Source organism: Hipposideros armiger, unplaced genomic scaffold (genome assembly GCF_001890085.2).
Source record: "Hipposideros armiger isolate ML-2016 unplaced genomic scaffold, ASM189008v1 scaffold_349, whole genome shotgun sequence".
NCBI classification, from domain to species: Eukaryota; Metazoa; Chordata; class Mammalia; order Chiroptera; family Hipposideridae; genus Hipposideros; species Hipposideros armiger.
This window is the reverse complement of record NW_017731699.1, coordinates 164,838-182,550: the sequence shown is the minus strand read 5'-3', so window position 1 is coordinate 182,550 and position 17,713 is coordinate 164,838. Positions and strand designations below refer to the sequence as shown.

At 46.5% G+C, this 17,713-nt stretch overlaps 1 protein-coding gene across 1 annotated transcript in view; it reads right to left on the bottom strand.

Annotated features, from left to right (window-relative positions):
- The window catches only part of VTCN1 (V-set domain containing T cell activation inhibitor 1), a 42,040-nt gene extending 24,785 nt beyond the window's left edge, over positions 1-17,255 (bottom strand). The window contains exon 1 of the mRNA XM_019661459.1: positions 17,167-17,255. Within this exon, the coding sequence (XP_019517004.1) occupies positions 17,167-17,213 (47 nt within the window). The 5' untranslated portion in view covers positions 17,214-17,255. The remainder of the gene's footprint in view (positions 1-17,166) is intronic.
- Between the last annotated feature and the right edge of the window lie 458 nt (positions 17,256-17,713).

Here is a 17,713-nt window from a genome sequence, read left to right as displayed (position 1 = left end):
CTCTCTCTCCCTCTCTCTCTCTCTCCCCATAAAGGGGAAAAGGAATTATTTGTAAACACTGTGTGGCACAGGGCATTGGGCTTCAGGGTAAAATTATGTAATCATTTTGTAGATATTGATTAGTATGGGTTTTAGGTTTATGAGAAACTTAGATTGCTGTCTACTCAACTGTTTTTTCCCCTGAAGAATTCAGGGTGTAGAAAATGTTTCCCGATCTCTCTTCCTCTCCTTTATCTCTTTAGATTGGTAAAATTAAGGCCAGCTTTGATTAGCATGAGCATCAAGAGTGGTAAGTAGAGGGTCAGGAAGAAATTGGCAAGGAGGTGGGAGTTGCCCCACGGTGCATGAGGAGAATGTGGAAGAGAGGGTGCCTTGCTGGGCAGCCCGGCTCTGCCCGCACTGCTTCAGTGACCTCAGCCAGCACAGCTTTGTGCCTGGGGAAGGGCTGGTAGGAAAACACACAGAAGAGATGCACGTGCCCTTATGTATCAGGTTCAGGCATCGTCTCTTCTTTCAAGCCTCCACTAAGGATGGTGACACAGTCTTGTGGGGGTCCTCCAAAGCACAGGCCCCAGGATTACATCATCCCTGTGCCCCAGTGACATAAAACCAAGGAGACACAGGCAATCCATAAAATCAAGGAGACTTCATCTTGCATGCCAGCTTCTTTTGACTGATTGACAGCCGAGGCTTAGGATGTGGTGCTGAAAGACTGCAGGGCCCAGCAGGGGAGAAAGCCCCCACTGACGAGTGATTTCTAAGTGAGCACGCAGGCCCTGTGTGTGCCGTCCCCAGCCTAGCAGCGACATGAGAAAGGGGCCTTTCCTGACCGCTGACTACAAATGACCAGCTTGAGGTTAATTGAATAGCCAGGTGATGACAGTACAATGCAGTGTCAGCTGACAGTCCTCTCTGCGCGTTTTTGGCCCAGACTTTAGGAAGAACACGGATTAATATGTATATTTCGAACGGGGTGTCTCAAGCTCAGCACGCCTGGCTGTTTGGGCTGGAAAATTCTTTGTCATTGGGGGCTATTCTGTATCTGTACATTGTAGGATGTTTAGCAGCATCCCTGGCCTCCACCTTCTAGATACCAGTAGCACCTGTTCCTCTTGTGACAACCTAAAATATCTCCAGACACGTCACCCCGGTTGAGAACCATTGACCTAGGAGAAGTGGGACCAGGGTGGTGACGTGATTAGAAGACAATGTTTTTTGAAGAATAGTGGAAGAAACTGAGGTAGTTTAATTTAGAGAAGTCTAAATGTAGACTTTTGATCATTTCAAAATTTGACAGGTGCCACGTGGTCTCCATCACTCTGGAAGAAACGAAGCCAATCGGTGAAAGTCCTCGGAGGTTCAATTGTGATTCAGTGTACAGGGACACTTTCCAACAGCCAGCTAGCTCTCTGTGACTGGCTGAGACCGCAGTTTCCCATCACAGAATGTGGGAACGTGCCTGTCTGAGCAGGGCTGAGGGACTGCTGAGGGACAGACGTGGGCCGGGAAGCGTTTCTGGCACCAGATACAGGCTGGAACAATTTCGAAAGTCCTTTTCAAATATAGTTGGTGATACGATTCTGTAATTCGATATTCCTCAGGATTTGCTCTGGCCCTGCCCTCACCACAGTTATGTATTCGGATACACCTCCTAAAACCTTGGTTAATAACATAACAATGATAGTTGCTATATCCTGAATGTGTGATCTTGTTTATCTCATTTAATTCCCACAATAACCCTGTGAGGCAGGCACTGTGAAAGTCCCATTCTGTGGATGGGGAAATTGAGGTCTAATGTTAAGTAACTCATCCAAGGGCTCTCCTCACCCCCCCCCGCCCTCAGAGAAATCAGAAAGGAATAGACTCGGGTCCATGAAGCCCTGTCCACGGCTTTGATTATTATAGTATTTTATAGAAATCCATCGTTTTGTAGATCTCGGGGTTCAGATCAGTTTCCCGGCTCCTGTTTCGTGCATTTGTAACCTGTGGAAAGACAACCTGTCCCATTTTACTTTGACTGAAGGAGTCCATGTCTGTCAGGAGGTATCTTTAGTCTGAGACGCTGGAAGGAAAACCCGAAGGAGCATATCAGGTGGAAAGCCACAGACTGCTAATAAATAGATACCTTTCCCTGAACAACGTTTGGGTTTGCAGCCAAGCCACTCTATGTTATCCCTAAGCCTGCACTATTTGTAACTGTCCCCTGATTGCCCGTGACGCACACATTAGCATTGCATCAGCTCTGCGCACGCTGCTTTCCAGTGGCACAAGCCGAGCGAGACAAAAGTCAACATTAGGCTGATTACTAATCCTTTTCCTAATCATACCTGTATTGCCTGTTCCTCCTTATTCTCACCACGAGAAAAAGCTTTTCCAAAAGATTCCTTCTGCAGTATCACTGAGCCCATTGTGTTGAATAGCAAACACACTTCAGCCCCTTTATGAACCTCCCACGAAGTGTCTGTACCGTGAGAAGAGCCGGGCAGCCGCGAGCAGCCTGTGTGAGCTGCACTGAAACAGCCCCATTGTGGACCTTCCAAGCAGAGTTCAGGACAGGCTCCCAGGGCCGCTCACAGCACCTGGACTGAGGTTTGGCTGCTCATAAGCACCTCCTTCTCACCTGTCACACACAGCCTCCCCCCATCACCTTGCTCCCCTCACCTTCCTCCTCTGCCTCAGCCCAGATGAGGGCAGGGCCACTGCTCAGTGACAGCCCCGTCATCTCTGGAAGGGGTAAAACAGAAGGTGCTGCTCTCCGTCTCCCCTGCTCAGCTGCACAGAGGCCTTGTCCTTTCCCTAACGGCGCCTCTGTGGCAGCAGGGGGCCTGTGTCTGGCTGAGTGATGCTGCCCCTCACTCCATACCTGCGGCCTGGCTGAACGCTCCCATCTCCATAGGAGTGTCACAAGGGTCCAAAGAAACAAACCGTGCTGCCTACAGTACATATCAGCTATTATTTTCAATTAGAAGTGTTAATTCCTATTTTTACTCCTTCTCACTCTTCCCAAATTTAAATGACTTCTCATTGCTTGTAGATTAAAGTTCGAACTGAGCTTCGAATTCAAGAGCATCCCCGAATGGCCCGATGCATGTCTATCTAGCCCTTCTTCACGCCTGGAGCCCTGTGTTCTTGTCACTCTGATCTGATTGTCCCCTGTGGCCCTCTGCTAGCACCCCCCCCCCACCTCCGCTCTGGCCATCAGAAGCGGGCCGCATCCAAAGCCCGGCTCAGCTCTGACTTGCCTCTGACACCATCCCTGTGATCCACCCTAGAGCATGCTCCCTTTCTCTTCCCTTCATGGATTTAGGGGAGTGGCGTAGGGAGGTGAACCTCAGAAGACTGGGCCCCACAGAGAGAGGAGGGCCAGGTCCTGGGGTTTGGGATGGGAGCTGGGGGGCGGGGGCTGGAGCAGGCCAGGGCAGGCTCTCTCTGGGGAGAGTGTGTTCCTGGTAACCTTTCTCCCCATCAGGCATGGGGATCTGGGCTTCAGGCAGATGGATGGCCCACAGAGCTGAAAACCTATCATCTAGATTACCTTCGTAAGGCCCTGAAGCCACAGTGACTACCTGACTTTTCATCCTTTTCCTGCCTTCAGGAAACCCGTGCTGTCGCTGAGGAGATTCAGAGAAGCGCTTGGGTTGTCTCCTACGAGAAAGCCCAACCCTGGCATCAGGTCATTGTTTATTCATTAATAAAGCGGGAAACAAGTGCATCTGTCACCCTCAGAGCTTTTCTCTGCCAGGCAGGGACACCTGTCTTAGGCAGCCTGATGCCTCTGTGTTCTGAAATGGGATGTGATGTCATGTTCGTATGCTCCAAGGCTCTGTCATTCACTCCTTATTTCAGTAACACCAGGAAACCTCCCCAGTGAAAAGCACACCGTTGTATCTTGGGAGTCAATAGAGACGTGCTGTCCAGTCTTTGAGAAGTCCTCGGGACTTCCATGGCATTTTGGCACCCACGTTCTCATCTTTTAGATGTGGGCGCAGTTCTGCGGGTGTGGCCAGGTAAAGCTTGTGAGGACGGAGGTATGGGAATCCGTGCCTGAGCTGCTCATCAGCCACAGACCCTGGGGCTGTCTGTGTGCCTGACAAGCCTTGGCTGCCCATACCAAGGATGGTTCTGAAACCCCAGGCAGCAGAGACACCCCCCTGTCCTAGGACCCGCAGTCATTCTTGAGCTGAACTCCTCTGTGGGCCTGTCCACCTGTGACAGACACCGAGGCGTCCCCCTGGCCTTCCATCCTGGGACCTGCAGCCTGCCTCTGCCCTGGAGGGGATTGGAACCCAGGGCCGCCTTGCGATTTCAGGCGCTCTCGCTTGGTCTTTCCCCTCTGGTCCAGCCTGAGTTCCGGGGCCCTGGTCTCAGCTTTCTCCTATAGATTCATGGTTCCCGCGTAGCCCCTGGAGGGACTCCCAGCCCAATGCTATGTGCAGGAAGGTCCTATTATGCTCTCCTGGACCCATCCCAGCTCCCGTCTAGGACCCTCGTGGGCCACCCTCACCCACTATGGCCCGGGGCGTGGCCCTTCCTAGGGCTTGGTTACGGAGCTGCTATAAAACACACGATTTCTGTTTTATCCTCCGATTAAGACTCCTCCATATTTAGATACCATATTTTAGTAAAAGCTTAAGATTGAAATCTAAATATAAAGTATGAATTTGAGCATGAGAAGTGAAGAATGCATGCGAATTCTGAAAGCTTAAAAAGCTTGACCACAAATCTAAGCTCCAGAAAAGTTTACATGCACTTGTAATTACCTGATCCCGTTTTTTTGCCCCCTTTCTGGCCCCCTCCCTCCATGCTCCATCTATTTTTCTCTATTTGGGCCCTAAATATATCAGGCCGTTTCTTGCCTCTGTGCTTTGTTTATGCTGTGTTTCCAGTTCTTGCAACATGGTGGGAACTTAATAAATGTTTGTGGAATAAATGGTCCACTTTAGAGAATGTCTCCCGCAGGGTGTCTAGCAGATAGTATATTTAAAACTTGTTGAAAGAATGAATAAATGAAATATCCATACTGAGTTACTGAGGGACACTAACAGATCCTTAACTTTTGAGCAGCCATTTATGGGAGGAATGACCATTTATCTCTCAATCTAAAGGAAAATAATCTTTTATAAAATTGCGGTATGTGAAATCTTGCTGATGCTACGAATTATTACCGAATGCTTGTTGGTTGGGGTCAAGAAAGGAGCTGGAGAAGGGATTAATTGATGACAGCTGTGCTTGATTACTTGAGAAACTCCAGTCCTTGCTGTCATTTCTTTCCACAAACAACTTACAAAACAGAGGCGTTCCTCTCAAACAGAAAAGGAACTTTTCAGGGCATGGAAATTTAACTTTCTGGCAGTAGTGCATATAAATATCCTTAAAAGAATGAATAATCTTATTTTAAAAATGCTTAAAATGCTGACTAAAACAAAACAAAACCATACACACATTTTTGAACACTTGGTTTTGCTGGCAAGAAAAATATTGGGTTGTCGGAAAAGTCATGACTTATTTTTTTCTATGTTGTTCGTTGCAAAAATGTGTCGTGACTTTTCTGACAACCCAGTAAAGGAGAGTTGTAGAGTGTAAAAATGAAGCAAAACCTTGAATGTAGACAGGTAAGATAGTGCCAAACACAGCGGCTCTCGATTATTCCAGTGACAAAAGCATCTTTTTTAGAGCTATGCAGAAGCATCTTTTTTAGAGACAAAGCTAAGGGGCCACATGAGACCCCCACTCCTCCAAGGGACACCAGCCTCATTTGCTCGTGGCTCTGGGTGAAGAGAAAAACACTCCCTGAGACTGTGTACCTGCCAGCCAGTCATCGTGAGGCTTGGAGTCTCTAAACCAAAATTAAGCTTAAAGGGTTCCTAGAGGGTCAGGTTCCAATGCGTAAGAGAAGAAAAATAAAATATTCCCTGGAGAAATGTGCTCGCAATCCAGGCCTCAAAGAATTTGAGCAGATAAAATTCCCCAAAATATAAGCTCATACTAAAAAAATTGCTAAGTACAGAAGGAAATAAAGTACCATGAACAGAAGAAGCAAGCAGCAAATTTGGAATGCGAAGACTTCAGATATTGAAACAGTTATATACAGAATATAAAGTAAGACTTTTTAGTGCCTTATTTAAAGTAAATGAATGAAGAACTGGAAAGCCTGAGTAAGGAACAAAAGATGGAAAAAACTGACCAGATAAAGATTTGAAAAAGAACCAAACAGAACATCTAGAAATGAAAAATAACTGAAACTTAAAATTCACTGGACACATTATGGGGTGGACTGGATATAACTGGAAGAGAGAGTTAGTTAAACAGAAGACTTGAACAATTATACTTGATGCAGTACAGAGAAACAAAGAGATTAAAAATGCGAAAGAGAGGGTAAGACACACGAAGGACCAAAGTGAGAAATGTTTGATGTATTATATATATATATATATAGATATAGATATATATATTCAGAGGTCCAGAAAGAAAGAATAGAGAGGGAGAGAGAGGCAACAAATGAAAAGAAAAAGATCGAGTATTTTTCAGTATTTACATGAACAACCCAATCCTCAAATTCAGGAAGCTCAGTGACTCTCAAGCAGGGTAAAAAGAAAATGACAAGACACTTTGCAGCGAAACCAAAGAAGAACAAAGACCAAAAAGATCTTAAAAGCAGTAAGACATAAAAGACAGAGCACCTAGAAAGGGGTGACAATTAGACTAATAGCGCACTTTCCTGGGTAACAAGGGAAGCCAGAAAAATGATGGAATGTCTTCAAAGTGCTAAGAGAAAAGATGTGTTATACCTGAAACTAATAAAAGCAAATAAATAAAAAAAAGAAGGAGATATAGGGAATGGAGTGTATCTGTGGTGCCCAGCAGGTGTTATAGACACTGATGTGACATGGACAGAATATGGCCCCCACCATTAAGGCTTCATAACCGACAGAGAAACTACTAGGTGCTGCTATAAAAACTTAAAAGTAAGATGTATAATTTCACCTTAGGGTAGAATCCACCTTAATGGTCATCCAGGGAATTTGGTTCAGGCATATTAAACAACTTGGAGAAACAAGTCACAGACAAAGCTGTGCTGCCCAGGGGTCCATGCTATCAGGGGCTTTAAGAGATGGACCAAGGTCAGCTTTGCTGGGCCAGCACTGGGCAGCCTGTGGCCTTGGCAGCTCAGGCCATTCACTAGGCTGACCTAGCTTGTTCTCTGGCATCAGCAAAGCAGGGGTGGCCACCTGTCCCTCCCAACACACTCACCAAAAGGGGCCAGAGGTCAAGTTTAAGGTTCAATGAACTTGACTAGAAACATACAATCAGGAGAACTAGAAGGAAGTGTTTTCTGTTTTGTCTCGCATATACGTTGTTTCATGGTTTCGTATTCTTTATACTTTGAATTACATGCTGGCTGGTGGCGGGGGGCATGGGTGGGCACCACTACCATCTTTTTAATGCTTAGGGCATTATTTCTGAGCTTGAGGTCAGAAATATTTGAGCGCCAGAGAGGGAATATCTTGTTTCCTTGGTTTCTTCCTTCATGAAGTGTGTGATTTCTGCAGGGTAGAGCCTGGCAAATGCACAAAAGTGTTAGCTCCCTTTCCTGCTGCCAGAGGCTAGGCCTGCATCCAGATTGTGGCTACAAGGTGTGTTGTATTTCAGGCCAAAGGGGAGCAGGGTAGAGTTAGGGGAGGAAGGTCTCCTCCAGAGTCACCCAGAGGCGGATTCTCTTAGGAACCGAGAATCCTGCTAGGCCTGGGAGCAGCGCCTGCCCTGTTTTCTCGTGGTCTCGAAACTGATTAGCTTTGCCTCGCACTAACCTAGATGGAGACGAGAAAAGGAGCCAAAGCCGGTGCCCTTAGAGCTGCGTCAGCCAAGTCAAGTCTTAGATTTTAAACATTAGGATAAGAAACTAGCTCTGTTAGTCTAGTATTGACAATGTTTTAGATTCTTCCCCGTTTCTAGGTATATCTCACCCAAACCAAGGACAGAAAACGTTTCTCACATTTCAGTCAAATACAGCAGTTCTGGTGGCCACCAGAGCTGAGCAGCCCAGGAAAGACGGTGAGGTTGTGGCTGCGCAGACAGGAGGCCCAGAAGAAAAGGGGCAGGAAAGGACTGCGGGCGTTGGTCCTCTTCCATCGGGCATTTCCTGTTACCCAGCGAAGGCAACCACCTTCTCCCAGATGAGGTCTGCAAGGGCTGCCATGAGGGGCAGACTTAGTGGGGCCAGGATACCATGGGCCAGGCCACGGTGGCATTTCCTGCAGGAAGGGTCTCTGGTTCTGGGAGGGCCCTTTCCAAAAATGGGAAATGTGGTTTGACAATGGTCACGTGTGTTACTTCCAGGTGTGAGACATCTGAAAGGCGTAGTTTGGGTTCATAACTATTTGAATTTCTGGGATGTTTCAATGGTTTGAAGGGGCAATAGGTTAAATGACTGCAATTGCACCAGTTCTGCCAACTCTGGGGAACACAACCATGGTAGGGTTCTCTCTGTGTGTGAAGTGGACTGGACTTGTCTGGACTGCAGAGGGGACATCTCCAGAGCCCTGGGGCTCAGCAGCATAGACTTGAGTCGAGGCCCTAACTGGTCACAGCTCCTTTCTTCCCTGCCTTAGCAGCACTCGAGGAGCAAGCTCGTTCTTAGACGTTCCCAGTATTTTCCTTGCTATTTCATAACGCCATGTTTCATGTTGTGGTTGGGGGCTTGGCTGAGTGCAATGTGCTATTTATCGCAAAGCAAAAGAAAGAATTGGGTAGGAGACAGAATTCAGAGACCGAGACGGCAGGTGCAGGGAATGGGGCCCCTGATTCTCTCTCTCCACTTCTGATACCTGGGGCTGTGTTTGTCCCAACGGCCTCTATACGTTCACTGATGCCATAGAGCCAAGAGCACAGCAGTGAGACCCATCTGAGTAGCCTGGGCCCCAGGACAGCCCTGTGTCTACAATAGCTCAAGGCAGATTCAGAGAGTGTTACTGGTTTTACATTGCACTGCCAAGATTTTTGGGCTTCCTTTCAAACCCTTAAAAAAGGATCCTTTTCCTCTGCTCTTTAACCAATTATACAGTATTACCAAGAACCTATAATTTAATCATCCCTCCAGCACTTGAGTAACTGGGGGACGAGTCAGTAGCATTCGTCTGAAGCATGAGGTTCCCAAGAAGACACTGCATTCTTTTAGCTCACTTTGTAAGCCGCACAGATTCCTTATTCTTTCATGTATGGCCTTCCCCTAGATAATTTCTGAGGAAAAATGGAGGCAATATGTGTCAGAAGCTGTCTCCGAGTCCTCATTGTCCCCTGTGCATTTCTCTGTCACGGCGCTTGTCACCTACGGAAATGATCTGTTTACACATTTGTGTCTCCTTTCGTCTCCTCTAAATTTCTCAAGAACAGGGACTATATCTTTTTTATTTTTGTGTAATAGGATGTTAAATTTAAAGTTTCAGCTGAAGTTTCCAGATAAAATAGATGCTGCACAGTAAAGCAAGATACCCCATCACTGTGCAGAATTTAAAAGGATTCGTTGACAACCATTTCCATAATTCTCAGCCACCTCCATCAGATGAAGGATATAAAAATGTGCTCAGGGTAGAGAGAGAAGATTTGTGAAGCTATTTCCTTGGAGAAAAAAATGTTTTCTGTGCTGTGAGGACATATTCCTCACCCCTCCCCAACCCACAGATACAAAGCACAAAGTTGGGGTGTAGTGGGGACACCATGGACTAGAGCTTAAATGATACTTGAGAAATTTAATGTGGTCTAAAACAGGTCAATGAGAGAGAGAGAGAGAGAGAGAGAGAGAGAGAGAGAGAGAGAGAGAGAGAGAAGCTGTATTTGGAGGTCACCACTCTTTTATGAGGAAAGGACTATGTGACTTGTCCAACAGGTCAGATATCTAGAGCCATGGTGAGTCCTAACCAATAGGAATACCTGGGAAGAGGGGACCTCAACACTGAGAGTCATGTGTAACGTGGACCCTCAGGGAACCAGGGGCCGAGGGGACATAAGCCCGCTGAAGGAGAGGCCAGGTTTTCATCAGAGGCCTCAGAAGTTTTGTCATGCATTTCCCTACTGAATGCACTTTAAAAGGTTAGAGGGAGATACAATCTCACTGCGATTATTACCTATTGGTCGTGCTGGATCAATATATCCATCACATTTGTTCCCCTAAGTGTCAGACGTAGCGCCTGACTCATCCGAGGCATTTGATAAATGCCAAACTGAGCTCATCTTCTACTGAACCAAAATATGTTCATGAGGCAGCCCAACTGAATGGCGGTCCACATTTTCATTTCAGGGTTATGTCTCCTTAAATGACACTTTGGTAAAGCTTTTGTGTGAACAATTAAAAGTAGCAACTAAATATAATACACATTTAGAAATGAGCTCTTATTACATATACGTAGCATCTAGCTCCAAAGACACAAGCCTGTTGTAACCTATAAAAAGCCCAGACATCTCGTGGTCTAGTTTTTGACAATGTCACAGTCAGAGAAATATCAATCCAACAGAAAAGTTTAACTGAAACCGATGGACATCTAGGGAAACATCAAAAGGCATTACACGGATAATGCACGGAAAAAACACTTTTTAAAAAATCTTCTTTCCCAACTTCTATCCTTCTAATTAGCTCCCCAAACTTCTTCCATGTTGAAATTTCCTGGAAACTCTCGCTCTGAAATCCATTCCCTGTCTCTTCTGCCTCAGAGCCTCAAATCTATTTTCTCCTCTCTCACCAGCACATCTACTGTCCCCTCTTCTTTCTGTTATACCCTTTCAGTCTTCTCTGCGTGGCTTACTCCTGAACTCATACCTGTGAGTTGGAGGGTAGACAGACTTAGCAGAAACCACCAGGGTTTTCCCTATGAGTTGGGTAGAGAAGAGGCTGTGACCATTTCACCGTTTTTCCCTGTGACTCCATAAAAAGGACACTTGGTAAAGGGCAGCTCGGGAGTCAGAGGAACAAGTGGCCTCTGTTTTACTACCTCTGGGGCTTTCTCCACCCCACAGTAACTTTCATTTTTAGCTTGATAATAAAATGAAACTCTATAAATGAGACATTTATTCCTTTGATTTTGTTCCCAATTAAAACGTGTAGTATAATATTTTATCTCATTAGGCATTGATACCTGGGTATCTACGAGTAGATTCGTTACTTTACTGAAAGTAGTGTTAGGTAGTAAGTTAAGAAGATGGAGGCTAAGACATAAGAAAGAAAATTCTCAAAAATGGGAAAAAGTGAGAAGATTAGATACAAAATCCGCCATTTTCTTTTTCAGGAATCTTGGCAGGAGTTAGTGCTGGCCCTGGACAAAGGCTTAGGCAGAAGTGATTACTCCAGGGAGTCTAGGTGGCAGGTAGGAATGGGAGTTGGTGCGATTGTAGGGTGGGGAGAGGGGGAACTGGGCTGTGTTTGTATATCCATCTCCCCTTTTAGTCTGCGCTGTCAACGAAGGTAGGTCCAGTACCTTGTACATGATTGTAACCCTAAGAGCTCTGGTGCCAGATACATGGTAGATGTTCAAAAAATATTTGTTAAATGGATTAAGAACGTATGGAGGACTTGCAGAAGTGTGCTGACACACAGGAGGAACCTGACACTGGGTGCCATGCTTATACGATTGTGGGACTATGAGGTCATCCCACAAGGCCAAACCCAGAACTGATATAAGTTGTTGGCTGAAAGATCCAAAATGTCAGCCTACATCCCTGGTATAGATAGACTCTCTGGAAGCTGCACCCACAGGGACATGAACAATGGGAGATGTGTGGCCATGGCTTTTAATACTTCTGCCTATTTTAAAATCCGAGCTGTATGGATCTTGGTGCTTCTTTAAAACTATCTTATTCCAGTGGGCAAGGCAGCTTGTCAATGAAAGATGCAGTCATATCAGGTCATACAAGAGAGCTATGTGTTGCCCTCAGTGTCACTGTCATGATCATCTTTTGTTCCTTATCACCTTCATCCTCAAGGCAGTTCTGGGAGGGCCATTTATCGTCTTTACTTAACAAGAGAAAATACATGACTTTCATAGGATTACGCACAATACATTTGGAAAGCAGAGTCAAGTCAGGACCATCTGGATCCAAGACTGTCATGCAGCTGCAGAGAAGTAACCTTGTCTGTACCCCTGCCTTTCCACTGCTCTCAGGGCGCTCAGCATATATTGTTAAGATGACCTGACTTTTATGCATAGAAGACAGAAGAGATGCGAGGACCTGTGAGGTGACATGGCCTGTGCAAGGCTCATCCATGTTTGCTTTCAGTGAGCCTGAGTCAAAGGCTTCCTTTCCACTTACATCATGAGACATCAGAAAGGCTCGTTCTTACTCTTCCTGCTAATTGCATGCTTATAGCAATGCGTCTGAGAGGCCAAGAGTTTCTTTTGTAGGCATGCTCCCTCTGGGCAGTGCCTTGCACTGCAGGGCACAAAACCGTCAGGGTCCCATTTAATGGCACTGAAACTCCACTCAGCCACAATGAACAACTTCAATTCAATGAACTCTATGCTCTCACAGGAAACAACCCTCCACCTTTCAGCTCTTGTCTTCCACTCCCCCGGAGTATTAGATAATTCCTACCCACACCTAACACAGTTACACTGATGAGCATTAGGTAGCGTGGGACTGACAGACAACCCGGTTCAATGCTCATCTCATGGGAAGAATTCCAGACAGAGGGCCAGTGCAGAGGGGAGTGGGGGAGTGGAAGCACCAAGGATGTAATCCTGGCCCCGCGCTGTCTCTCTGTACTCTACCTGAGCCTGACCTGCCTAACCATTCCATCTTCGGTCTTGGGCATTGGGCTCTGGTGCCTGGAAAACAACAAATTCCAACCTGGCTGAGTCCATGCTCATTACAGAGAATGTGAGGCACATTCTGAGGCACCGGCAGGCCGGGTGAGCCTCCTCCCTGCATTCAAATTAGCTTAACCCCACTCGCAGTTGTAAGCAAATGACATGACCACCTATGACCTGGGACAGTAATCATACCCTGAAAAGATGAACTAATTAGTAATTACAATAATGAGAGGGCAGTCAGAATAATACCCATGTTTATTTAGGCTCTGTCCCTTGAGGACTACGGGGCAAGTCGTTGATGTCACCTCATGAACCCTCCCTGCACTCTCATGAGGGAGAAAAGGGCAGAGGCTAATGACAAAAAAGCTGATGTGGAGGAAGGTTAATCAAGGAAGGCTGACTGTTGAAGGGGAAGCTCTGAGAAATGTGATGATTTGGGTTCCACAGATGGGCGGGCATCCCCAGGAAGGAAAATCCCACCCAGCCCTTTTTCTCCTGGGCGTTTGCTCAGCCACGAAGCTGCTCTGGGTTTCCACATTACTGTGATATTCTTTCTCGTCATGATGTCTGTTCTTTTGTGGGTACTCTAGCCTCTGGTTTCCCAAAGTGTGTCCTGATGTATATTAATCAGTATTATTTTTAAAAGGATTACATTTTCATAACACAGGGTCAATCGCGATCAAACAGATTTCTTTAACGTTAGGACTTTGATACGCTAATTGCATAGGGAATGTCCCAGAGTACACATTAGGTTGAACCACTTGAGATAATCATTTTTGTACGTCAAAATCAACTGAACGTTGGCAATTTCATGTGGTCAATTGTAATACTGTTCAGCCCTTGTAACATTGCTTGACTACTAAAAAACTCGGCTAAAACTCACTTTGGGAAGCACTGTCTTAGGTACTTAAATACTGACTGTTAGGTGCTTGACTCATGCATGTTGCTTGGACCCCATGATGCTCGGATGTGACTGGATAATGGTCTGAGCAGATGGTGGGAGGCGCGTCAATGAAGGGATCCTGCTAGGCTGTGAGGCTGAGATTCTAGGAAGGGCGGCCCAACGTGGCATTTCCCCACCCAGGAAAAGTGTAGAAATGCATGTTACTGTGCAGTGTCGTCACAACTGTTGCAGTATTGAGGTACGAGGATTTTTTTTAGCTATAACATGGCTTTAAAATATTTAGTTTAAGTACACTTAAGTTCATTGCAAGAAGCAGAATAGGAAAAGATACACACTCTATTAATAACTATGTGAAAACTATTTGCAGTTGGGTTTGAAGCGGGCAAAAACAAAACAGAAAATAGTCATTTACAATCATAGAATCATGGATGATTTTTTGTTTTCTCTTTTCAAAGTTTCTTTAAATGTTATTATATTGCTTCACAGAAATATATAATATATAATATATAATATTATAATATATTATATATGATAAATATAATATAATATATAATAATATAATATATATTATATACACACACACATATAACATCAGATATATATATATATATATATCAGTTGCTCCTTAAGCTTTGAGTTCATACCAGAATACCCTTTGGGAAAATCCCAGTGTCCCCCTCCCCATTCTTTCTGGGTGGGAGAGTATGTCAAGGAGAAGATGACCTTCCCACCAGGAATTTGGTAAATTATGTTCCCCTGGCCACCTCACTGAGCTGGGTGGAGTCAACTACCTAAAGATGGGTAAAGCATTGCCCCTTGAATGGTCCCTCTGCCTCCCATCTAGACGAAGGACCTGCCCACCCACATAGGTCCCCAAATCTACAGGTATCCCCAGCACCCATGGCTACTTTCTAAAGTCTGCATTTAAGTTGGTTATGTGATGTTTACAGCAGGCTCCTGTAGCAACACTATTTATAAACACTAACTAATTTGTCAGCAAGGCCTCAAAAACCTGTTCAATCCTAATGTTTCAGGAATACTGTACATGCATAATGGGAATGGAAAGTAGAAAATATTGCTATCATAAGCACACAATTATGGCTAGAGTATATAGACTTTTGTGGGCTAACTTAGGAATCTAGCTCTTATTTATAGAGCTGTGTCCACGGCAAGATGTCTTCCTATCTTGCTAAGCCCCTCAGCAGCCTGCTGGTAGAGGGTGAGGTTGTCTGAGCCAGGGAATTCCTCCGTCTGGGTCTTCAGGCAGCGCTTGGCCTACAGGAGAGACTCCCTGGCAGCAGCTTTGTCGACCAGACCTGCACGATGACTGAGAAGCGCTGCTCTGCCCTGGGCTTCGGGGGGAATCTCTCCATGGAAGGAACATCCTGGAGTCCTGCTTCCTCTTCCCCTGTCCCACTCCCACATCAACCTTGTTCCGCGACTCTGGGCCAGCGGTGATCTGCAAGCCTGTCCTCGACATCCATTGCGTACCGTCCTGAAGGAGCTGGCATGAGTAAGTAGCAAGGCGCAGAGCCCCTCTCCAGGGAAGCGCCCACAGAGCAGGGCCCAAGACAAGGTGACCACAGCAGGGGCTTGGAACACGACTGGCTTTGGCTGAATGGCCATGACCCTGTATTAAGGTCTTTAGACACAGACTCCCTGACCCAAGGCCACCAGAAGGACACTATGACTTTCCCGTCAACTCTAGCTTCTTTCTTAGCTGCAAAGAGAATCAGCAAGACTTGGTGTCTCTTCACAAAAGGGAAGGCAGAAGGAAGAGGACAGAGGACGGAGGTGGTTTTCCTGGACAGGGAGCGCTGAAACTAAGGGTCAGCTTCCTGACTGGAGAAATTCCTTGTGTGACTGCCCTGCACAGGGCTTCCAGAGGACCTATCCGGAAACCTTTCTCCAGGCTTAGGGCTCCTCTGGGGTCTAGAAGAGGATTCCTCCCCCACAGCACTTGTTATACAACGACTTACAGGACTGTAACCCGACCCCAAAGCTTATGCCAGCCCCTTTAAAGGATAATTGTCCCTATGCTATGATATTCTGTTCCTGGACCCGGTGGCTTTCTGGCAAACGGTAGAGCCAATCATCAATTATAGGAAGCGAGTGAAAGGATGCGTCCTCATACCAGAGGCAAATCCTCTGGAAGCAGACCCCGGTGGTTTTGGGTTGTGTGGGCAGTAGAACAGGGAGGCGGCTAACAGGGGACCAGGACCAGGCGTAGAGGAGCAGAGGTCAGCTCCAGGAGACCCAGCCAGTGTCAGAGGGAGGGCCAGGGGAAGGAATCGGGCGAGTGTGGTGTCATGGAAACCAAGAGAAGAATGTGCTTCAAGAAGGAGGGACATTTATGGCGGATGCTGTTGTGAAGATAAGAACAGCGAAGTCAAAGTTAGATGTGACATTGACAGGAGCAATATCTCGGGATGGTGGGGACAAAATCCAACTAGAGTAAGTTGAGGAGAGAATCATAGCAGAAGAGTATACGGTTTAAAGAAAGTGTCTGCTAAGTGCTTCATATGTACTAACTCACAGAATTCTTACACTCTTTATGGTGTAAATTGTAGTATCATCCTTGTTTTACTTATGGAGAACCCAGGCACAGAGAGGATTGATAACCTGCCCAAGGCCACCGGGCTGGGAAGTGGCAGAGCTGGCATTGCCTGGCTCAGGTCTGTGCTGGGAGCCCCACTCCCTCCCTTCCACTGCGCCCTGTAAGATCAGTAAACGCAGGCAGCTCTTTCAGCAAGTTTGCTGAGAAGGGAAAAGAGAGATGGGACGGTTCCTGGAGAGGCTGTGGGGCTGAGACGGTTTTGCTTTGAGGACAGAAAACGCTGACGTAAGGGTTGCTGACGGGTCATGGAGGAGCAGGGGAACATTGATGATGCTGGCGCAGGAGGAGGTGACGTGGGATGGGTCCAGGGTGCAGAGGGGTCGCCCTTTGATAGCCGCTGGGCTTGTCCTCTGGTACAAGGGGGGCAGAGAAAAAGGGATCAGAGGAGGGTAGCAGGTAGTTTGGGAAATGAAAAGATGAAGGAACGTCTGTCTCCCGCCTCCTTTCTCAGTGAAGGATAAAGCAAGATAATCGTCTGAGACTGGGGGGGGGGGAAGGGGGGCCTGTGAGAGGATTGAAGAGAACAGAGGTGTGAAATGGCCGTTTTGGGTGGGGGGGTGTGGAAGAGAAAACAGGAGCGGCCCATAGGGAGCTAGAAGAGGCAATTCAACGCCTCTCAATTTTATGGATGTTCTCTCAGTTTCTGAAATCTTTCATGGTTTTCAGTCTATGAAATCTTTCATTCTAAAGCGCAGAAAAAAAAGGGGGGAGTAGCACCTGCCCTTTCTCTCATTACTGCTGTGCTGGGAGCAGTAGGAAGACATTTGGAAGTGACGGGCTAGTAAATCCGAGCCATTCCAGGCAGATGGTCTGGGGTCGTGGAAAGCTAATAGAAAGAGAAATCGCACCTGCAGGAGCGCCATGGTTTTCCCCCTTTGTTCTCATCAAGGCCCATCTGTTCCCTCTTTAGAACATTTCTTAGGAAGAAATGTGGAATGATAAACAGGGGACCGCACTTTGAGTTTTGAGTCAGCGTCGCCACCTCCGTCAGCCAAGGATTTTTCCCCTTGCACAGAACAAGGTAGCTTATGTCCACTGAGATCCCAGAATTTACACACAGGTCCCTCAAACCCAGCTGCTCCTGTCGAATTACTCTCTCCCTCCCTCCAAGTCACCTCCTCATTCTATGAAGAGGATGGGACGGAATCTCTGAGTGAGAGTAACTAACACATAAAGAGCTACCTGTGCAAGGTGTTGCTCTGAACTCCCCACCTGTACGAACTCATTTAGTCTTCACAACTCTACGAGGTAGATGCTATTGCTAACTCAATTTACTGAGGAAGAAATGAAGACACAGCAGGTTGAGTCACTTACTTGTGGTCAGCCACCTAGGAAGTGGTGAGCTGGAATATGAATACAGATCAGACTGACTCCAGGATCCACATTCATTTCACT